This window comes from Rhincodon typus, chromosome 15, assembly GCF_021869965.1.
Source record: "Rhincodon typus isolate 14 chromosome 15, sRhiTyp1.1, whole genome shotgun sequence".
Taxonomy (NCBI): Eukaryota; Metazoa; Chordata; class Chondrichthyes; order Orectolobiformes; family Rhincodontidae; genus Rhincodon; species Rhincodon typus.
Window position 1 is genome coordinate 46,976,656 of NC_063346.1, and position 24,869 is coordinate 47,001,524.

General features: G+C 41.0%; 2 protein-coding genes across 5 annotated transcripts in view; one reads left to right on the plus strand and one right to left on the minus strand.

The window, feature by feature from the left end:
* LOC109935254 (11-beta-hydroxysteroid dehydrogenase type 2-like) overlaps positions 1 to 21,185 on the minus strand; it is a 56,224-nt gene extending 35,039 nt beyond the window's left edge. Inside the window, exons 1-2 of the mRNA XM_048606038.1 lie at positions 20,977 to 21,185; positions 12,253 to 12,438 (exon numbers count right to left, since the gene is read on the minus strand). Of these exons, the coding sequence (XP_048461995.1) occupies positions 12,253 to 12,438; positions 20,977 to 21,046 (256 nt within the window). The 5' untranslated portion in view covers positions 21,047 to 21,185. The remainder of the gene's footprint in view (positions 1 to 12,252; positions 12,439 to 20,976) is intronic.
* zdhhc1 (zinc finger DHHC-type containing 1) overlaps positions 1 to 24,869 on the plus strand; it is a 254,802-nt gene that overhangs the window by 161,439 nt on the left and 68,494 nt on the right. The gene's annotated exons all lie outside the window — the stretch shown is intronic.

Sequence of the window (24,869 nt, forward strand, 5' to 3'; positions counted from 1 at the left end):
TGCAATTAAGATCTAGAATGCACTTCCTTGAATCAGATTGCAAAATAATGTGTAAAGAGCAATGGAATAATAATTGAAAAGAACGAATTTGGCATGTTATAGGGTACTAAAGTGAGACCTTTTTCAGAGAGCTGGACCAACGGCTGTCCAATTACCTTTAATGGGAGTTAATACCACACGTGCACATTTCCCCATGGATCACAACATTAGCTTGGTGGAGAGACTTGCGATCCAACAGTCCCTTGAGTAATGCCATTGGGAGCTCCTTTCCCTGCTCAGATCACCCATGGTCCAAAAAATCCTCAACAGCAGAACAGGTGAAGAAAGACTGTGCCTCTCACCAGTGAAGGAAGGCTGCATTGGCAATTGGTCCTGATCATCATGGTTTGACATGTCACCAAAATCTGACCAACAACCTGCCAAGACTTTTTGGAAATTAACAGTGCCCCAAGGTCCCAATATTAAACAAAATCATGCACAGATTCCTATCTGCATAGGGGGAAAGAAAAGGAAGCAAATCCTGCACTCTGGAACCCATTACCTCATGGGACATCCTGCTCCATGTGTCAAAAGATTTGTGGGCTGAATATCAGCCAGCTCAGATGGCCCACAGCAGAAACTCAAAACCCTGAGGAGGTATCATCCCGACTGAGGGGCAGCTGAAGGCAGCAATGGTGAGAACCAAAACCCACCTACTCATCTAAAAACGTGCTCCAGGTGAAGCTCAAAGGAAACATTTAATGAGGTCATCAACCTCATGGAGAATATGGCCCACTAATTTTTCTACCTCTCCCCCACCATATCTGAAGCAAATTTTGCATTCATGTCAAGTGCAATTATTCATGTCGAGAATCACTGAACATTGAGTCCAATAAACCAATTTATTAACAGAAACAAAAACAAAGTTGCTGGAAAAGCTCAACAGGTCTGGCAGCATCTGTGGAGGAGAAAACAGAGTTAACGTTTCGGGTCCGGTGATCCTTCCTCAGAACTTATTGCAACTTATTAACAGTGCTGTGATCCTATAAACACAGTGTGGGGTCAAGACTTTGAAAGTGCTGCTGGCTGTCCTTAACACTGTCCTACAAGGAGAGGGGGAAACCATTGCAGCAAGATGATGGTGAAGAATTGTTCTATTCAATCAAACATGTGACTGCAGACCTGAACAGAAAAGAATGTTCCACCTCTTCTGTCACCCCTGTACTGCCAGCTGCAAATATTTGTTGGGAGCTCCAGCAGTATTTCACCTCCACCAGTATTTCACACTGTCCAAACAATATCTGGCTCTAATATAGATTTAGCACATACAGTCAACCTTTGACTTTTCTTTGCAATCCTGTGCAAAGCCACTTTGTTTTAAAATCCAACTATTTCAGCAAGGAACTTCACCACCTCCTCAAGAAAAGCTCTGTGGAAAAAGATGATTAAAGAAAACTGAAATGAGGCTGTTTTTTCCTTCAAGTCAAACAGTAATACATTGATACAACTGTAAAATAGCCAAACTGCAAAGAAACATTTTAATGGGTGGAAAACACAGCAGGTATTCACAACAAAAACTAATTCACTCACTATGGAAAAGTGAACAGAGAAAGATTACTTAAACATGTCAAACATCACAATTCTGATTTATTTGATTGCTTGATGCTAGCAGGAAAACATGCTGGCTTATTGGCTATAATCCAGGAATATCCTCCAGCTGTTGTTGGGAGTTAGTTTTTCAGGTCTCTGTTCAATCAGTTGGCAGTGTATAATTGCACTTGTGAAGCTTACCTACATAAAACAGAAGCAACTGGCCAAAGAGCAGCATTCAGAATGTATAAACGCTGTTAAAGAAAGCTAGATATTTAGTGACATACATAACCTCTTCTTCACAATGACATTATTGCCCCACATATTTATAGGCATCTGTCCTAAGGCTACAGACAAAACAACTGTGACTAAAACATGAACAATTTCTCAGGAGTTCCATGTCTATAGCTATTGGAAGCAGTTTCTCTTCACATACTTTATCCAAACATTGTAGCCTCAATTATGCAATCAGCATGAAGTGGCTGCAAACACCACTGACAGCACAGTAAAACCCAATTTGTTGGCTGCACGGGATCAGCCACTTCTTGCTACAGCAAGGCTCAACATTAAAAGAATCTGAAGGATTCTAGCCACATGGTACACTACCAGTGAGTCCACAGCTAAACAGATCATGAGATGTAGGCACATCCCTTCAGCTCAAAAAGGCAGGTGAGCATTTAACTATCATTTTAAACATTTCTGAACACCTTTTAAAACCCACCATATTTTAAATACTTTTAAACACTTTTCCAGTGACACAGAGAAAAATTATATTTGTAGCAATGTAACTTAATTACAGAAAATGCTCTTCAAATCCCTTTCGGAATATTGCTGTGTGATTTTGTAGGCTTTTTTTTTAAAGAAGTTTATTATGTTGATTTGTAGATTCATAAAGAAAGCTGTTTAAATTTAATATCGCACTCGACTAACAGTTGGTTAAATCAGTGAGATCAGAATCTGGTTGATAAGTGGGGATGATCTTATTTCCGCGTATTTGTATCTTATCAATAGCCACCTCACCACATTTACATGCAGCTTGCAATTCTCCACCATCCTCCTGCAAAGCTAGATAGCAACAATTCCTGACTTGGTTACCTGGCAGATACAGCTAGCCATATGTTTCTCTGGGCCTCCATTTTAATATCCCTACACCAATGTGTCTTTGAATGCTTCATGGACAGGGTCCTCCTCTATCCTCTATTCCACTGAAGTCAGCATCAAACCATCAGCCTCACCACAACATCATAGCTGATCTTGGACCGCCCTGAATCCACTTCAAGCCTGATGAATTCACTTTGGAGCTTAGGGCAACTTCGCCTTGCATGATCCTGCCAGCTCATTTTGCACACAGAGGCACACAGTCATTTTAAGCACCTACAGAGGGTGCAGCTCACGGTTCTTAACTTCATTGCTTAGTGTTCACTCACCTTGTGCTTACTGGGAGCCTGCCAGCCTCTGTCAGAGATGGGGCAATAAACTGTCAGTGACAATGGTTCCAAACGTTTCAAGGTAAATATCACATGGGACTCCAAACTTTGAACATCCTAGATACTTCAAACATTCCCATTACTACTAAAGGATACAAAGGAGAATTAAGTACCATCACCATCACCAGAGAAATCATTTAGGCAAACTATTGATGCTAAAGGCAAATAAGTCCCCTAGCACTGATGACTTGCATCCTAAGATCCTACAGAGATAATGGATGCATTCCTTGTAATTTTCCAAAAATTCTTGGATTCTGGAGAAGTACCAGAGGATTGGAAAACTGCTTATGTGACACCCCGATTCAAAAAGGAAGGCAGGCAAAAAGCAGATAACTATAAGCCAATCAGAGTCATAGAAGCATACAGCACAGAACAGATGCTTTGGTCTAACCAATCCATGCCAACCATGCTCCCAAACTAAACTAGTCCCACTTATCTGCCTTTGGCCCATATCCCTCCAAACCTTTCCTATTCACGTACTTATCCAACTGTCTTTTAAATGTTGTAACTGTACTTGCATCCACCAATTCCTCTGGCAGTTCATTCTACACACAAACCACTCTCTCTGTAAAAAGGTTTCCCCTCATGTCCTTTTTAAAACTTTCTCCTCTCACTTTAAAAATATGCGCCCCTAACATTTATTGTTGGAAAAGTATTGGAATTAATTATTAAGGAAATAATAGCAGAACATGTGAAAATCATAATTAATCAAGCAGTCAACATGTCTTCATGAAAGGGAAATCATGTCTGATTAACTTATTAGAGGTTTTTCGAGGAAGTCTCAATCAGAGTGGATAGAGGAGAAGCAGTGGATATGTTTGTTTTGTACTTTCAGAAGGCATTCAACAAGGTACGTCAGAAAAGATTAAGTCATAAGACCCCATGGTGTTGGGGGTAGCATTTTTGCATGGATAGAGAATTGGCTCATGGGCAGGAAACAGTGAGTAGGGATACAGGGTTCTTTTTCAGGTTGGTGATAGTGACCAGTGGAGTTCCACAGGGATCAGCGCTGGGATCACAACTGTTTAAAATAAATGTTAATGACTTGGAGGAAAGCAGTGAATGTACTGTAGCTAAATTTGTAGATGACACAAAAATAGGTGGAAAGGCAGGTTTTGAGACAGATACAGTTTACAGAGAGATATCGAAAGGTTAAGTAAGAGGCAAAAAGTTGGCAAATGGAGTATAATGTGGAAAAATGTGAAGTTGTCCATTTTGGAAGGGGGAACAAAAGAACAGAGTATTATTTAAATGGGGGGAAAAACTGCAGAAAGCTGCAATACAAAGGGACTTCGAGGGTATTTGTGCATGAAACATAAAGTTAGCACACAGGGCACAGCAGGTAATCAGGAAGGCTACTGGAATATTGGCCTTTCTTTCAAGGGGGTTGGAGTATAAGAGAAGGGAAGTCTTACTGTAACTGTACAAGGTGTTAATGAGACCACATCTGGAGTACTGTGAGCAGTTTTGAACCTCTTATTTAAGGAAAGTCATCATTTTATTGGAGGTAGTTCAGAGAAGGTTCACTAGGAAGATCCCTGATATGCAGGAATTGCCTTATGAGCAAAGGCTAAACAGGCTGGGACTCTACTCACTGGGATTCATGGAAATGAAAGGTGATCTCATTGAAACATACAGGATTCTTAATGGGCTTGACAGGATAAATGCTGAGAGGACGTTTCCCATCATGGGGGAGTCTAGGACCAGAAGTCATAGACTCAGAATAAAGGGGCATGAATTTAAGACTGAGATGAGGAAGAATTTCTTCTCTTAGAGAATTGAGAGTCTTTGGAATTCCTTGTCACAGAGAGCTGTGGGGACAAGTCCTTGTGTATATTTAAGGCTGATATAGATAGATTATTGATCAGGAGGGGAATCAGTGGCCATGGGGAAATCACAGGAAAGTGGATGTGAGAAATGTCGGATCATGATCCTATGCCATGATCCTATTGAATGCTGGGGCAGTCTCAAAATGATGAACAGCATATTCCTGTTCCTATTTCTTATGGTCTTATCCTTAAATGAGGTGGAAGATTAAATTCAGGAAAGCTTCTGATAGTGCAAAATTCCAAAATCTTTTTATCAATTACATTAGTATGAGCTCATCATTCATTTCTAGAAGCACCAACAGAATGAAAGCTGTGTGAGGATTTTTCATTCACTAAGGTATTAATTTATTTGTGTATTATATTCAGCAACTAACCTCAATGGTCTTGGTATGAAAGTCAAAATGCAATACATCATCCTTCTTCTCCTCTCTTGCTCCCCACATCACTAGAGCTAACCAAACTAAAGCATTAGCAACAAAGAAAGGCAACAATAAAAATTTCTGCAGGGCACTAGCCAACACTAGCTAACAAACCTTTCTTTATGAAGGAATGTATGAAGTTTACATGCCATTCTCCTTCTATTAATGACATTTCCAGTGCTATTTCTAGTGCTGCAAGCAGCAGTTAATAAGGTTTCAGCTAAAAGACTCTTTTGAAACAGAGAATTCCAAATTACTCAAATGATCTTCCAGACCTTGTGTATAAACTGGGACAGAAATATCAACTTGTGATTTAATGGCCTGTTTGAAAATATTTAGCGGTTTCTGTACCGGAAGGAGAACAGGACAATGCCTGTATCCTTGTTATATAGGATTGTCAGCCAGATGGTTTGGTAACATATGGTGCCAGAGCCCCTTCGCCATCTGTCAGGACTGCAATTTAGAATAAAGCCATAGAAAAACTGCTGAGTCTTGGAAAAACAAGAGACTTACTTCCTGACGCTTATAGTTATAAGTTTTGATTACAATGTTTGTTTACCAACATGTATGTTAACTAGTACTTACTAAACATTGCCTTCCACACATTTACAATGGATAAACCATTAACTCTTCCAGAATGAGGATTTCTATTATCTACAAATACATTAGCAACTGAACACAGCAGCAACTAACTGAACATCTGTTCTCTGGTCCCACCACATTACAATAAACTCTATCCTGTATGTGCTGAATTGCAACTGTGGAATTAACTGCTACTGATTTAAGAATGTAGGTTGAGGAGTGTGTTGAGGCTTGAGAAAGTTACATGACCTCAAACTTTTGCTAGAACTCTTATTTGGCAAAATACACTTATCACTGATGATAGCCACAGTCTGACTAAAGGTTACACATATTTTGTTATTATTGAAAGAAAGGGAAGGACATATTGAAACAATATCTGACTGTGAGTTTGTGAACTAATAACTCTTGCTATTTGTTGAAACATACTCAAATATAGTCCCCATTTACTATTCTTCGATATTAAGCTTTGCTAGATTTTAAGGTTAAAATTAAAATTTCTAATCTATAATGTCATTCCTACTGTAAGAATCAGGTTGAACTTGATTTTTATTTACATTTAGAGTTCCTGGAGCTAAAGGTTCGTAAAGTCCCATTTTCAGCCATGGGGTTCCACCTTGCAATCTACCCATTCCCGTTAAAGATTGTCAGCACTTGAAGTTCAAGCTCCGTCCTCAGTTAAGTGGCTGTACTTTTGTGCTGAATGGAACCCATTTACACAGTAGATGACCCACTGATCTCACGGTCCTCTCAATGGCACATTTTCTGAAAGCAAGCCACACTCTTGGAAGCAGGCTGCTGAAGATGACCTGTCCTAACACAGGCTGCAAGTAGAAGCAGGACAAGTGAAGCACCAGGGAAGTGAGGAAACTCCAGCATTCAGGTTCATAGTGTTGGAAGCCCGAAAGAAGGAGGTTGACAGGAGGAGAAAGATCACATTTCTTCCTGGGACCAGGAGATCCTCAAGGATCACTCCTTGAAGGGAATGGGAACATGTGGCCAGGGAGGTAAATGCCTAGTGTCTGGCCCTGAGGATGTGGCTGGATGGTTCTGAAACTGTTTAAAAAAACATAAACAACCTCCACAAGGGCAATTAGGGATGGGCAAAAACTTTCAAGATGTTACTCCTTAATGCTCCTTCTCAATCTCTAGTTCACCCTCATCCTTCTTTCTAGACATACATCTCTCATTTTATACCCTAGCCCCGTTCCCACATGTCAACCTTCTCCTTTTCAATTTTGCTTTCAGGTACTGAAGAGGCTAGGAATACTACAATGAGTAACTCACCTCTTGACTCCCTCAAGTCTGTCCACCATCTACAAGGCACAAGTCAGGAATATGATGGCATACTCCCCACTTGCCTGGATGGGTGCAGCTCCAACAACACTTAAGAAACTTGACCCCATCCAAGACAAAGCAGGCCTGCATGATTGGCACTACGTCTACAAGTATCCACTCCATCCATTACCAATGCTCAGTAGCAGCACTGTGTACTATCTACAAGATCACTTCAGAAATTCACCAAAGATCCTCAGACAGCACCTTCCAAACCCACGACCACTTCCATCCAATGGCCAAGAGCAGCAGCTACATGGGAACACCACCACTTGCAATTTCCCCTCCACGCCACTCACCATCTGGACTTGGAAATATACCACTGTTCCTTCACTGTCTGTGGGTCAAAATCCTGGAATTCCCTCCCTACAGCACTCCTCATTTCTAATTTTTGAGTGTGTGTTGAATTTTATTTTTCCTTCAATTACTAATAAAGTCACTCTTTCTTTAACTCAGGTAAAACAGATTAAATTGGCTCATATTAAGACATAAATAAGTTGGTACTGGGGAAGGTATCAACAAGGGAAGGGATCCTTTGTTTTATGTCAACTTTCTTGTGACCAACAGAGAGAATGGGTTGAATAAAGAACAGGAGCTAGTTCCTCCCTTCTCACCTGGGGTCATAACAAATTGGAGATTCTCACCCAGGGACCAGTTGTAACCATTGTTAATACTTCCGTAATAATAAAATTCAGCACTTTTCCAATGACTGATGACAGACTAACTGAATTCCCTGTTTTGCCTTTCCCTCCTTTCTTAATTAGTAGAATGAAATTTGCCAACACTTTATAGTCAAGTTTAAGTGGAACTTAACCCAATGGGACATCTCCCTCTTTCCTAAGTATTGGTACAGGTACCCCATGAATAGAAACTCCTTCTTCCAACAAGAAACTTCGAGCGATACACTTAATTCCCTAATCAGTTCAACCCAATGCCTTTGGTATAAGCTCAGGTAATGTTCAGAGATAATTACTTTTGAGAATTTGCATTTTAATTCAGACCCCAACTCCTTAAACCTTGTCAGCAAAGCCATCATTCCTAATTCTACTACACTATTGGTTCCCATGCAGATGATAGCGCAACTATAAGGAGATGTCATTAACCCAGTACAGGGCTACACTACTTTTGGAATCGCAGTCACAAGGAACAGCATCCATCCTCCTGATTATGTTATCTCCTATTATTACCGTATTCATACTTACACCTCACATTGAATGCCTTCCTGCACCGTTATCAGTTTGCTTATTCATCCTGCAGTCCTTGTTCTCCTCCACACAGGTAGCAAGTATTTTATATCTGTTGGTCAAAGTCAAGGGTTCAGGATCCAGCATCACTACAAGTTGTAGTGATCAGTATCAGCCCTACCATATCTGTCTAACTTCATCTATTTAATAAGACAATTAGTTGCTAGTTTAATGAGCTAAAGTAATAGCTTGGAGCAATCTGTGCAGGATGCCAGACGATAGTAGGAGAGTGTTAAATTAGTATTTCATTTCTGTCTTTATTCAGGAGAAGAAGAGCTCAGGTACAGAATTCGAGAAGATGGACTGTGAAGTTCTTAAGCAGATTAATATAAGAAGTGTAGAGATTTTGGTGGATTTAAAAGTGGACACACTTCCAGGTCTGGATGAGTTGTATCCCAACCTGTTGTGGGAGATGAGGGAGGAAACTACAGACGCCTTGACCCAAAATGTTTAAATCATCTCTGGCCACAGGTGAGGTATCAGAGAACTGAAGGACAGCTAATGTGGTGCCACTCTACAAGAAGGATAGCAGGGAATTATAGACCAGTGAGTCTAGCATCAGTGGTAGAGAAACTATTGGAGAAAATAGTGAAGGAGAAAATTAATCTTCATTTAGAGAGGGAAGGTTTGATCAGGGGTGATCAGAATGGTTTTGTTAAAGGGTCTCCATGCTTAATAAATCTGGTAGAAATTTTTAAAGAGGTGACCAAGTGTTTGGATGAGGGTAGGGTGGTTGATGTGGTTTATATGGATTTAAGCAAGACGGCACAGTGATTGGCCAGGTGGTTGTCAGTGAAGGAAGATGTCATGTTACAGGAGGATATAAATGGATTGTTAGATGGGCAGATCAGTGTCAGGTGGAATTTAACCCTGGGGACAAATGTGAGGTGATGCAGTTTGGAAGGAACATGACAAGGGACTACTCAATGAATGGCAAGACACCAGGGAGCACAAAGGAACAGAGGAATCTTGGAATGTTTGTCAACAGATCCCTGAAGGTGGCAGGTCAAGTTTATAGGGTGGCTAAAAGAACACTTGCCTTCTTTTGTCATGGCATAGATTATGAGAGCAGGGAGGCTATGTTGAAGCTGTACAGGAGTCCACAGCTGGAGTACTGCAGAGCAATTTTCTGATTCAGATTTGGCATACCTTTGTCTTGGACTGAAGGTGAGTAAGGCAGAATGGGTTTCCATCAGTACAGGTATGTTGGTAAACACTCTCTGTCAATGAGCTGAATATATATGACAGCAGCAAAGAAAATAACATACCAAAGATCATAGTGCCAGAAACAACCCCATTTGACCCTACTGAAGATCACAATGAGCGCTTCGTCACAGCTCACCTTACCCTGTGTATTTCATCGAAAATTGGTGATCATATGATACTGAGCAGCTTTGGCAGCCAGTCAAATTTCTCCAGCAGCCTAAACAGTCTGCCTCTGCTCACATGATCAAATACTTCTGTGGGATTGATGAAGGCAATATATAGTGGTCTCCTTGCTCATGATATTTCTACTCACCTGCTAGACTAAGAGGACCATGTCAATTGTAGATCTTCCAGATCTGAAAGCACGCTGCAGTTCAGGGCAGATGCCAGAATCTGTGGTCTGATGAGGGCAACACAAGCAAATACTATTCCCCCAGTGCTCAGCAGTGAAATGCCTTGAGAGTTGTGGCAAACACTTGTTCCAAATATAGGGTCACAAAGTTTGCATTATTCAACCATGGGCACTCCCCCCTCCCTCCAGCAGAGACAGGTTCTGCAGCAGTTCCAGTTAGCTGCACTTGATGAGTTTGGGTGACATACCTTCAGCAGCTGGAACTTTTGTCTTCCTAAACAAGTCAATAGCTTTGCTAAACGCCTTCACCATGGGTTTGATATCTAGCACTGCAAGGACAGCAGCCCTGCTTTCTTTTTTTAATAGACCTGTTGCTTCTTTGATCCTTATATACACGTGCCTAGCCACTCCGTGTCATAGGATATCTAGATATTTTAGCCAAACTGTACCCAGTAGTCACTGTCGCAGCACTAAGCAGTCTGTTGGACTTTATTTAGTGCATTCAGTGTCTTCTTGCTCAGATCTTTCTTGTAATTAATGAAAGTAGATCACTTCACTTTAATGACAGTTTCCATTCAGCACCGTTAGCTCCAAATCAGCTAATGTTTCACTCTTTTGCTTCTCATGTATTGATATTACAGAATGGTTCCATTTCACTTCTGCACTTTCACATGGGAATCCCATCAAAGGTTTTTCATTCAAAGTAGAAAGGCCATCTTCATATCAATGTCAACTGTAGTGTCTATCTTAATAAGAATCAAGAATTCTTTGACTTGATTGAATAGGTATTTGCCAATGACAACAAGCTGCTTAATACGTGCTGTGCACATACCAGACTGTCGTGTATGTTCCCTGAATTTGTAGAGTAACCAACATCAACACACAGAGTTGTATCCAGCCAGAAGGAATTCAGTAAGTAATCCAAAGTAGACTAAATATTTCCTTTTTGTCATATTTTGTCATAAACTGTTTCTTTTTTAAATGATAACATTCTGTTACATTCCTTTGTTATCCTAAATACTAACTTCATTCTTATTTTTGTAATGTTATGCAATTTAAAGGGAAAGATAGTTAATAAAAATCAACTCTATTCATTTGAAAACTACTGTTTAAAATGTTAATCTCTCATTCACTTTCACACCTAGAATGAATAAACAATACGGATCTGAATTAATTCTAGCTTTTGCATTTAAAGAATAATATATTAATTAAAAATTGGGGAGGTGGGAGTGACTGACTGGGGAAGATTGGAAGGTGCCTGGGGAAAAGGATGAGGTCGGGTGTTGGCAGGGAATGCAGGCGGGCAGTCAGTGTGAGTAACTGAGTTGTGGGGTGGGGTGGTGTGGGGAGGGTCAGCATGGTTGATTGAGGGTCAGTTTTATAGTTAGTCAGGAGTTAGAGTGGGCTGTAATTCCTTGAACATTTCCTGACTACCTATTGAGCTAAGTTAGAATCCTCTGAAGATTCTGATAATTTCTGAGTTATGGGCACTGCTGGAGGGTCCCAGATACATGATAATTACCAATTTGAAGTCTAAGCATCCTGGGCATTAACTGCATACTCCGTGCGTTGGGACTTCCAAGCGACCCCAGCGCCCATTTCTCAACATACGTCTGGTCTCTGACTTTCTGGAGATTGGAAGATCTTGGCCATTATTGCTCAGCATATACTAGCTTATTCATTTTCTTTTCTAAGCTGAGATAATTCAGAACTTTAGGAAATACTCCAGGTGTCAGTTACAGAAATTACATTTCTGCCAATCTGCAACTTAAGGTGCAATTTATATGTTTCTTACTAAAAGTTCCACTTTTTTTTTTCCTTATTCATTCATGGGATGAAGGCTTCACTGGCTAGGCCAGCATTTATTGCCCATTCCTAATTGCCCAGAGGGCAGTTAAGAGTCAACCACATTGCTATGGGTCTGGAGTCACATGTAGGCCAGACCAGGTAAGGATGGCAGTTTCCTTCCCTAAAGAACATTAGTGAACCAAATAGGTTTTTCTGACAATCGACAATGAATTCATGGTCATTATTAGATTCTTAATTCCAGATATTTTATTGAATTCAAATTCCACCATCTGCCGTGGTGAGATGCAAACTCGGGTCCCAGAACATTATCTGGGTCTCTGGATTAACAGTCCAGTGATATTATCACTAGGCCATCGCCTCCATCGGGATAAAAACAGTATTTTGCTTACATTTTTATTGCAGCCAACTCTGAACTGAACATACCTGAGGGACTGGAAATATTAGCAATCCTTCCTTTTGCTTGACGAATTAAGGGTAAAAATGCTTTAGTAACTTGGACTGTTCCAAGGAAATTGACTTCCATGCATCGTTTGTAAGCATCTATTGGGATGATTTCTGCGTCACCAATGTGGATTATGATGCCAGCATTATTAACTAATGCAAAGAGTCCTAGAAGAAGAGAAAAATAATTTGCTTTTGAAATAACATTTTTCATAAATATTGTTATTACGTCTTGGGAAAATAATGGCTTTATAAAAAAACATTCAACCACATCATTTAAAATAATCTTCAAATATTGCTAGAATCTTTAATAACTTTTTAACGCCATCTTATTTCAAGTCTTCAGCACACTATATGCTACATAGTTTCAAAATAAATCAAATCCATCCCATGTTTTTAGTATAATGAGACTCAGAAGAATACTTCACAGTGGCAGTGATAGTTTTACCTTGATCATAGTGTAGAAACAGGCCGTTTGCCCCAACAAGTCTACACCAACCCTCCAAAGAGCATCCCACCCAGACCCATCCCCTGTAACCCCACATTTTCCATGGCTAACTCACCTAACCTATACATCCCTGAACGCTATGGGCAATTTAGCATGGCCAATCCGTCTAACCTGCACATCTTTGGACTGTGGGAGGAAACCTGAGCACCCGGCAGAAATGAGGAGAATGTGCAAACTCCACACAGACAGTTGCCCAAGGGTTGAATTGAACCCAGATCTCAATGCTGTGAGGCAACAGTGCTAACCACTGCGCCACCGAACCTTGCCTGCACAATACATTGATAATGTTTAAAAGAGAAAGATGCCTGTTTGTCATCCCTGTACCATTAAAATAAGATAGCTATCGGAGCAGTCCATTTATTCACTAATCAGCATTATATTAAACACAGGGCCCAGTTCTTTCTAGACAGAAAGAACATGTGTACACATTATGTCTGTTTCAACTCAATGAAATAGGAGACACTCATTCATTCGTTCATTTCTCATGGTAGTACCACAGCCAATTAGAGTCAACCTGTGTAGATTAAATTTAAACAAAGCCTGACAGTTAACTGTTAGTCAGCATTGATGTGTATTCTTCATATCATTGTGTCTACCAATCAGCACTCTCCTCTCATACAGTTTAAATGTTGGCTTTTCTCTTGGAAAGATTTGCTGCAACATTTAAACATGACAACAAGGTTTTAGATCAGGAAAATCCAAGTTACTTAACCAATAATAGGAAAATCCAGGCCATTAGATGAGATGACCAAAAGAGTTAGGTTAAAGAGTTAGGTTTTAGGGAGAATCTTAGATGAGGTCATGAAGTTGAAAGGGAGGGAGGTATAGGGCCTGGGCAACTGAAGTTATGCCCACTAATAGTGAAGCAATTGAAATTGTGGATGCTCAAGAGGCAACAAGAGAATTCAATCAGCAGAGATGTTGGAGAGTTTTATAGGGCTGGAGGGGATTACAGAGAAAGTTTGGTGTGCAGCCATGCAGAGATTTGGGAACAAGGATGAAAAGTTAAAATCAAGACACTGCTTTACTGAGAACCAATGTGGGTTAATGAGAACAGAGATGATAAGTGAACGGGCCGAGATGTGACTTAAGCCACAGGGTTCAGAATTTTGGATGAGTTCAAGTTTACAAAGGGTAGACGATGGAAAACCAGCCAGGTGTGCATTGGAATAGTCTAGAGGTAAAGGAAGACATGAATGAGGGCTTCAGCAGTGATGCACTGAGACGGGGGTCAAGTTATGTGGATGTGTATGGGATGCCCATGACTGAGCAGCACAACATGGCCAATGGCTGCATGAGGCTAAAGCAGCAGAATATGATTGACAGTAATCTTAGAGAATTTGGGAAAATACTTGATTAATATAGTCAGCACAAGTTAGAACAACAATAGCTCTGTAGACCCAAGATAACAGAACTGAGATAGAATATGCAGCTGCAGTTGTTTACGCATAAGATATACATAAGAACGTTTCACACTACATTTAATTCACGAATCTCTCCAATTATTTAATCAATCTGCTACAATACCAATAGTAGGTTTTGATTAAATAATCATAGATAATGATTCTGAAGTAGTTATAGATTCAATTTTATACAAAAAAAATCACTAGAAGTATTAGAGGAAAAGATTCAAATAAAATTATGAGAGCAAACCACTCTCAGACAGTAAAAGCAGCCCTGATATCATTACAGGGAGAAATGAATCATAGGTACAGAAACTAAGAGACATTGGAATATGGAGTGAATGAGCCTATTGTAAGACACTCAAGGATAAAGATAGGGGTGCCTAGTAAGCACAGTGAGAAAGAAACTGCTCACAACTTGTTAGCTGAAGAATTCTAAGATTAGGTGTAACCAAATAACTTTGTTCAAACTGATATTATAACAATGAGTAAAATTTATATACTTTCGTATTTCTTGTAATGAGTTTAACAAGGAATTTAAAAGGTCCTTAAGTGATAGGTAAGTATCCAATTAATTGGCAGTTAACGTGGTGCAGCTGACAAACGTCGGGGAAGAAAAGTCCCAGGAAAGGAGATAAGAGAATCTGGGAAACATTATGAGACGATGGTGGACCGGGGGTTAACCACAAGCCTGTCCATCTTTAGCCGTGCGGTCATATGATTAGCTTAATTGGAAATAAATGTAATAAACTAACATGATTGATTTGTAAATGTTAAAGGTGGATGAAACAATGTATAAAGATTTCTCAAGAAGGGTCCTGACCCAAAACGTCAACTTTCCTACTCCTCTGATGCTGCTTGGCCTGCTGTGTTCATCCAGCTCCACACTGTGTTAGCTCTGACTCCAGCATTGGCAGTTCTTACTATCTCTCTATAAAAATGTATGTCTTCCTTTGTTCGGTGAAGATTTCTTTGGATTTTCAAAGAGTTTCTTCCCACTGGTGTAATTTCAATAAACTCTTTGATGCTGGAAGTGAACTCCTGGGTGTTGAGTGAATCATTTGGTCATTCCACCCCAACAGGATATAAATAGGCAACATTACTAATGACATGAATAGTTGGTTGAGATCTCATCTTGGGGTCCAATGATTGCAATGTTGTGAGCAGATTGAGTTAATATGAGACTGCTGTCAGGAAGAGGAATTGAGTTGTTAGCTAAGGAACAGAAACTAAAAACAATGGTATTTGTACAATGATGTTTTGATTTCTGTAATGTTCTTGAGGGTGTTCAATCGAATAGAGGTGGGAGAGGGACATGAAATCATGAGGTCCCAGATCCCAGATCCCAGATTATTGGGATCTATATAGAGGAGATAAATAATGTTATATATTCTATTATTTTGTAGAGTGGGACCCTGCCCTTTAATGTAAGCAAGGCTAGAAAGAACCAACTGTTGTTAAACACAAGCCAGACGTGGCTTGTGAACTCTGTCATCATGAAAGACACTGTTGAAATGGCATTACGGTTTAGGTTAAAGGTTCACATGATGGCTTTGTTTTTATACTTGCTGAGAAAGTGCAATAAAATTTCAAGAACATTTCTCTACAAACCAAAAACTGAAATCCAAATCTCGGTCAGCCAGAGAGAGGATATCTGGTTTGGATTTATTATTAGTGACCCACTGGCTAAGTGTCTTTTTTTAGTTGGACTTATTTCCAAATTTTATTGCATTTGGAGAATGATACTGCCAAACAGCTGTTCCTGAAGGTTGCTGTCAGAAAAATATTAATCGTTCGTGCATTGTGCAACTACCCTCCTGAGTCCTGCAATAATGTTGGTAACTTGACAATGAGACCCAGTCCTATTAAGATTGACCAATACAACTTTTATGAACTACAATATCAACCACAGATTAACTGTGATTATTGGAAGTTCACTCATCTCTGAATTCAGCAGCAGTACTTTTATCAAAGTAAATATAACATATGCCTTCATAGTCTCACAGGAATGCATGGCTGAAATTATATGTTTCAGCAACCTTGTAAATCGGCAGAACGTCATGTAAGCATTCAAGAAACATCTTAATAGTGGTTTATAAGCACAATTCTCAAAATGTGGTTTTCCTCAAAATTCTCAGGACAATGTTAAATGCTAATGGTTATTAGCCTAAGGCAGCACATAAATTTGAGGATACTCTTATTCTTCAAAAGCAGTTAGAAGCTTCTAGTTCTCCTTGATTCCCATTAATAAGTAAGGGATATAGGGTGGAGTCTGATAGGGGTTGACCAACATGGGTTCTGATGACAAAAATTGTACAATCACATGAGAATTCTAGCTAGGCCTATCTTGGGGTGAGAACTACTTGCTGCATTTTTTAACTAAGTTCTGGGTAACAAGTTGATATTCTTACGAAGCAGAAGTGAATTGCCTATGAAGTTGGATAACTGCTTGTTAACAACATTATTAACTGCAGGTGTCACCTCATTAATATGTAGCTTTCTATCTTTCCATCCGCTACGAGCAAACTAGACGTTGAGAATTCTCGACATGGAAGTCAATGCGGGTACTTGGTGACACCAGCTCACCACTGCCCGTGACCAGCCACCACGTTGGTCACCACACAGCAGCATCTGAGGGCACACTCCACAGACACAAGCTCCATGCACCCCTCACCCATGGACACTACTATCTGGTTACCATCAACTCCTGAGGATCCTCATGTCACTGATACAATCCACTTGCAGGATGCATACAAATTTGGGACCTGCATTTCAGGGCATAACCGCAATTGACACTACAAGGTTGCTGCAAGGGCATTTTGCATTCAGCTCATGGACTGGACCAGGCTGCATCTCAGAGCTGTTTGCACACTCACTAAAAGCTCTCTTATATATTGCCTACCTGTATGCTCACAGCATCCCTGCTTTGCCTTGCCTTGCCTTGCCTTGCCTTGTAAGGCCAGTTAACAGGTTGGGGCGTCCAAGTACTGCGCTACTGATGCACTGTTTTATGCTGACGCATAGACAGGCTTTCCATTGGTCGGGACCTGTCAATTGTGGGGCAAGGGTTACCTTGCTGTACAGCATGCCAAAACATCAATCTAACAGCTGCTTGTGCGGCAAACACACTGCAAGTTCATTCAACCAAATGGCCCTGTCGAAAACTACATGGTGGGGTAGAACCTAGTTTAGTCAAAGAGGTACAGGGTCATTGTTTGTAGGGAATTCCAATACCGCCAGGTCAGTTCTGTAGGGCCACCATATGCAGTCAGGGGAATTGTGTATCATCAGTCAGGGAGCTGCAAAGAGAGCGAGTAGAGGTCTGATCATTCATGCCAAAGGCAGGTCAGTGAAGTAGATCAGATGCTTGCGTGAATACAGTCCTAGGAGAGGTGGGGAGAGGAGAATGCAAGGGCGGCTCATTGCAAAAAGTGGTTGTGGCAATCAAGGCTGGGGAATGAAAGCAGTGTTGAGATGGGGACAAGGAGTATGGTACAGCATCAGAGGGCATGGTAGGCTAGGGGAGAGGTGGGGGAATTATTGGCAGTGACCATCATGACCTCCATAGGGGTAGAGTACAGGACCATGGTGGGCATCAATAAGGTGTAATGTTGCTGCTCGGGACGCAAAGAGGAAAGCTGGAGGTAAAATTCAATGCAGTGGATTTCCACATTGGGTGGGGGTAGGGTGGGCGGAAATGGGTTGTCAGGATACTATGACATATAAAGGAAACCTGGCAACCAGGCAGAGCCCGATGCTGCTGGTGTCCAGTGCTCCCTGCAATCACTTACGACTCACTAGACACTAACTGCAACAGGAAAATGCCTGGGACAATGCTCAGGGTGGACAGGTCAGTGTCAATTTGATGGGCAAAAGCACAGTCTCCACAACTGCTGGATGCTGGGACATCAAAGGGGCAAATACATGAAGCATGCACTTGCAAAATGTAGCTACATTTAGTTTGCAATCATTTCATTGTCCATGCGCAATGCATGCAGAGTGAATGTATCTATGGTTCAAAGGAAATTTGCATCAGCTGTTGAACTTTGCAAATTGAGCAACGGTATCTTAATGATGGAGAAGTCAGCAGCAGTGACTTAAAAATGAAGTTAACACTGGCTGAATATGAACTATAACTTGTGAAACTTGCAAGGACGCTGTGGGAGCCACAGATGGTCATCCTATCACCTGCCCTATAAGTATTATGATGGACTGCACTGAATGCATTAAGTGTTGTAGTGGAGCAGGCATCTCTTTTTGATATTATGTTTTGGTTGATTCAGCGAGTACAGCACTTTCACCAAATTAGTGCCCACACTGAAGCTGAATGAATTATAGTCCTCATTATGAGTGCTGCATGTCTCGCTGTTTGAAGGAGTGTGTGCAGCTTCATCTATAGATTATGCCACCACTTCTCAGAGTTACAAGCCTGTTTTCTTCCTAAATTTACCAACATGGATCATTGCCAGTAAGACTGACATACCCAGTGGTTGGGTATATGTTGGTCACTGTGGCTGTCATGCTAAGAATATGAAGACTGGGGGAATAAGGGGGAGCAAAGTCCCTCAGGGGAAGTGAAAAGCTAGTAATACTATTGCTAGAATATTAAGCCAGAGACCCCAAGGCTCAAATCCTGCTGTGGCAGGTGGTTGAATTTTGAAATCAGTGAAAATCTGCAATTAAGAGTCTAAATGATGATCATGAAATCATTGTTGATGAAACCATCTGGTTTACTAATGTCCTTTAGGGAAGGAAACTACCATCTTTACCTGGTCTGGCCTACATGTGACTCCAGACCCACAGTGTCCTCTGATTTGGCTGTGCAAGCCAGTTAGTTGTATCAACCCCTAGAAAGGAACAAGGAATGAAAATGGAAGGATCACCTGGCATCAACGTAGGCACCCAAAACAACAATGGCAAAAACAATACTGCTGACCCTGCAAAGTCCTCCTAACGAACATCTGGGAGCTAGTGCCATTATTGGGAGAGCTGTCACTCGAATAGTCAAGCAACAGCTTGACATAGGCATACTCACAGAACCATACCCGACAGACAATGTCCCAGACACCACCCTCACCATCCCTGGCTATGTTCTAGCCCATCGACAGGATGTCCCCAGCAGAGGTGGCAGCACAATGGTATACAGTCAGATGGGAGGTACCATAGGAGTCCTCAACATTGACTCCAGAAACCATGAAGTCTCATGGCATCAGTTCAAACATAGGCAAGAAACCTCCTGCTGATTACCAGCTGATCTCTCAGCTGATGAACTAGTATTGAACAACACTTGGAAGAAGCATTGACATTGTCAAGGGCGTCAAATGTGTTCTGGGTGGGGGTTTCTAATGGCTATCAGCAACAGTGGCTCAGTAACAACAGTATTGTTCGAACTGGTCAAGTCTGAATGCTCAGTAGCAGCAGCGTGTGACATTTACAAGTTGCACTGCAGAAATTCAGCAAAGATCCTTAGACAGCACCTTCCAAATCACATGACCACTTCCATCTAGAAGGACAAGGGCAGCAGATACATAGGAACGCCACCACCTATAAGTTCCCCTCCAAGCCACTCACCATCCTGACTTGGAAGTATAATGCCATTCCTTCAGTGTCACCGGATCAAAATCCTGAAATTCTTCCTTACTGGCATTGTGGATCTATCTACAGTACATGGTTTACAACGAACTGCAGTGGTTCAAGAAGGCAACAAGAATAAAGGGGAGCAATAGCCTCATGGTATTATCATTGGACTGTTAGTCCAGAGACCAAGTAATGTTCTTAGAACTTGGGTTTGAATCTCAAGATGACAGATGGTGGAGCTTGAATTCAATAAAAAAATCTGGAATTAAGAATCTCATGATAACCATGAATCTTTGTCAATTGTCAGGGAAAAATCCATCTGGTTCACTAATGTCGTTTAGGGAAGGAAGCTGCCACTCTTATCTGGTCTGACCTACATGTGACTCCAGATCCACAATGTGGTTGACTCTTAACTGCCCTCTGGGCAATTAGGAATGGGTAATAAATGCTGGCCTAGCCTGGTCATCCACATCCCGTGTGAATAAAAGAAACAGTCCTAACAGCAAGTCCAGAGGCATCAGCATTGGGTGCTACAAGTCAGACAGGGGCTGACTGACACCCCCTTCCAGTAAATGAGAGCTGGTTCCAGCAGGAAATCATAGACTGTAAAACTGTCTTTGGGCATTGTGGGGGCAATCTGAAACCTCTATTCGTTTTGTTTGTGTTTACTTTTGTTGAATAAATGCTCTTTTTGGAAGCATCTAATTGCTTGCCACTCTGTGGTGTTCCCCTACTGGACAATGACAAACATTACTTAGGAATTCTTTCAGACACCTAGTGGTTAGTCGGATTCACATGAAAATTATCATTTAGTTTTGCTCATTAGCTGTACAACATTGTACAAGTCTCTGACTTTAATCAATTAGCACACTCTGGAGGCTGCATCGTTAAATTGTCCTGAAAACTCAGCAGGTCTGATTGGTAAAGTTTCTCTCATCATAGCATTCATTCTTGGCATCAGAATATAATCAATTTTACAATTTTGATGCTTAGGAATTGGTGAAGACATATGGCTTCCTTGTGCATTTTAAAATGACTTTCATCAAAATCACTGAACTTTTTAAAAAATATCTGTCACTGACGATAATCACTACGTTCTTCAGGGCTACAGATTGAGGTTGGCAACAGCGAAATACAGCGTTCTGAATTTTGGAAACAGCTTCATCATTGTGAATTGAAAGTAATTCAGCAAAGCTGACTAGAGTATCGTTTACATACCCCTGTTATTCAATTGTTTTGCAACTTCTTTTTGGACTTCTTGGATCACTGCATCATTTGTTACATCCATTTCAATGACGGTGAGTCGATCAGAACAAATCGACTTGAGTTCTTGAGCACCATCGCTCTCTTCTTGAAGCACCAATGCAAACACACGGAAACCAAGAGAATGGAGTCGCTTGGCCAAAGTGTAACCAAAGCCTGAGTCACAACCTAAATAAAGAGAAAAACAAGCTTCTAAAGAGCTGTAACTGAAGAAGGGGATACCAAAACGTAATGATGTAATTATTTTAATCAGGTAAAAAACAATGGGTGGAATTTTCCCAGGGTCTGAATGATGTGGTAATGGTGAGACAGTTGGGAAAATAGCAGGATGGAAAAGTTAGATTCTCAATGTCAGGAATAAAACATTCAATTTTCCACAAGGGCTTCAACAACTGGATAAGAATATTGCTACTAGGCAGCAATGGGCCTATTTGCATACATTAACATCTCATTACTACCTAATCTCACCTCAGTTACAAAAATTGCTACTTTCTCAGTGCTGCATGGTGCCAAATCCCAAATTGAAATTCAGGGAGGTTACCTGGTAGCTCCATCTCCTCAGAGTTACCAGCTTAACCACATCATGGCACATTTCAGATTCACTTACGTCACTATTTAACTGCTGCACTTTGGTGCGCTGTGACACCTTAGATTGATGCCAGGCTGCTCTGGGCACAAGGGCAGGCATCTATCTTGCATTGCAATTGGGTGCATCTTCGGGCTTTTCGCTTACTTCCCTCACACTTACCTACTCGGTGCTTAACTGGATGCTCACAGCATCTCAACCTTGCCTTTTTGCACAATGCCAGCTCATTTACAATATACAGTACCACAGTAGTTCTGTCTAGCCTTGCCTTTTATTGCAGACAGAAAGGCAGGCAGTTTGCCATGTTTGCCATCCGTGAACAATTAAGCAGGTGGACACAGTGCTGAATGGCACCGCGCTACCTCAGTGACACACCTGCAGCATGTGCAAACAGCTTGAGCAAAGGACACACAATGTACTTCAACCAAATGGCCACAACTGAAAGTTTAAGGGCAGTAGTCCTTACACCAGTCAAGGGGGACTGTGCCAGCCAGGGGCTGTCATTGCAGTCCGATAGCAGCAGGGTCTAATCTCAGTCCAGTCAGCCATTCGGTACAATTAGGTGCCAGAGATGCATCTCATTACTGTCTCGGGAGATCTCCCAGTCAGTTCTGCAGGTTGGTTTTAACCATTCTGGGGAACAGCAGCAACAAGTCAGGGAGATTCACAGTCAGGGATCTGGTTCATTATCAGTCATGACTGTCATGAACGGGTTAGCCAATGATTTGTCCTGGACATTTGTTCACTGAAAGCCAAAGGGTGTATCAGGGGCCACTGATGTAGTGGGAAAGTTGGGGAGTCCCCATTGTCATTGATCCTACAATAATTCAGTTTCTGAATGTATTTGTGTGAAATGGCTTGAGCTGCATATGTCTGAATAAGGTCTACTATGTTAAAGGTCCATATAGTGGCATCCTATGGATGTCCTTATATCGAGGGCTATGATAAACTGTCATCTTGGTGTGCCGTGACTGCTGACTGCTTACGTTACTAAGGAGCTGATTTGTTTTTGATATTTCCCACATAGGCACATTGGAACTGGGACCAACGGGTCCACCCAACAGATTTTATTGTCGCTGTGGCTGTTGCACAATGAATAGCCACAGAAATTGTGCAGGAACATACAAGACTACAAGCCCAGGACAAGCAGCAAACTCCTATGGCTGCGGAACTGGTACCAAATGAAGATTTGAAAACAGTAGCTCCCCTCAAGATGCAGATAAAGTGCAGGAGGCTTGCAGTCTTTTGTCCTTGATGCCATGTGCTTCAAATGAGTGAATGCAATGCTGCTACTGAATGAGGATGCTAAAAGTCACTGTAAACAATCTGGGTCAGCTGCTGGAGCATTTCAGGTGCAAGATGCTATAGACTGTAAATATGTAGCAATGAGAGCACTGTATCATGATGTATCTAACTTCATAATAGGAAAGGCATGTATTTGGTTAAAATCCAAGTCATTTGTGATAATTGGTACCGTATCTTAGAAATCTGTGCCAGGTACCCTGGAAGCTACCATAATGCCTTTATCCTAGATAACTCTTGGGCTTCTGCTTCATTCCAAGGACTGCATACCTTACAAGGATGTCTGGTGAGGAACAAAGGCTACCGTCACCAACCATGGCTGTTGACTCCAGTATACAACACCCTGACTGCAGCTGAGTGTTGATACAGTGCAGCCCCTTCATCCATCAGGGCCATCCTGAACCAGATGGTAGGCCTTCTTGAGATGAGATTCCAATGTTTGGACAGATCTGGGGTGGGGGGGAGGTGGTGCTTGCTGTACACGTGAGACTGAGTGTGACATATGATCCTGCAAGCTGTGCTATGCACAACCACAGCAGGCAAAAAGAAACTGTGATAGAAAATCAGGAGCTGCAAGAGCAGCAACTTTCTTCTTCTGAGGAAGAGGACGTTGTTGAGCAGGAGGAACAGTATCTTCACCATAGTAGAGCACAGTAGCATCATTTGCAACAAACTGTCATTTGACACCCTCTTCCAATGGAACTGCTATTTAACTGAAAAATGTGCTAACTTGTGACTGCTTCCTGGAATTTGTGTTGTGGATGAAGAACAGTGGCTCCTGGCAACTCTGAAGCCATGAAGTTACTTATTACTTTATAAATTTGGGCATGTTTTAACAATGAAAGTGTATAAATATTTACAGTTCCTATTTTTATTACAGTACATGTATCCATAATGCTGGTAATTTGGATTGTTTTGGATTTTTTAAAAATTGTGTTTTAATACAACACTGAAATAAATCAGTATTACATCTTTTATTTAGTATTAATATAGTTCAAGCTTGAATTAAAAGTGGAAAATGGGACTAGGTCATTCAGCATTGCCTCCTTGGCAATAGGAAGTTTAACACTGAAACTAAAAACTGGCCTAAAACTCTGTCTATTGTGGACCAAATAAAGGACATTGAAAAACTTAAAGAAAGCACTTGTGTTTTCTCACTGCCTTCTAACACCATGGTTCCAAATAACGACATTTTTGTAGCCATTTAATTGTGTTGGTTTTAAGAATGAATTCTGATCATGATCACAAAGGCTCTTTGCATGAAAACAACCAAAGGAAATGTAGGATAGTCAGCCTATTGGTCGTTACTAAGTAGAGAGTTGATTAAAAATGGGGTAACATACTTTGAACTATGCATATGTATTTAACTCCAAAACTTTGGTAATAAAGCATCTCCAAAACTCTGTTGCACATCATCTAACTCACACCAAGTCCTGTTCATTATCATCTCTTCAGTCACTGACATATATCGACACCTAGTAATAGTCCCTTAACTTTAAAGTTCGTTTCCTCATGAGGAAATCTCTTTATGGCTTTACCTTTATAATGCTGGCCAGCACTACAGGCTCTACTGTCCTCTAGGGAATGAAATCTGCTGTCTTTATCCACTCTATCCTATGAGTGAATCAGATCCTTTATCTCTTAACTGCCCTCTGACATGGTCATTCAGTTTGAGGGCAAATAGAGTTGGGCAACAATAGCTGGCAGTGCCAGTGACACCAGCATTCCATGAGAAAAAGTTAAAATAAAACTTTATGATCACTTTACCCATTCAATACTGGCCACTTCATTATTCCTGCGATTAACTGCTCCAACTTTAATGGCTTATCTTCGGCTGCCTAAGCCATAAGTTTAGAATTCTCTCTCTTTGGACTTTCCTTCTTTGTACTTGTATCTTTTGCTTTATGGCGCTCCTTAATACATTTGTGCAAAATTTGAGATAACAAGATGTAGAGCTGGA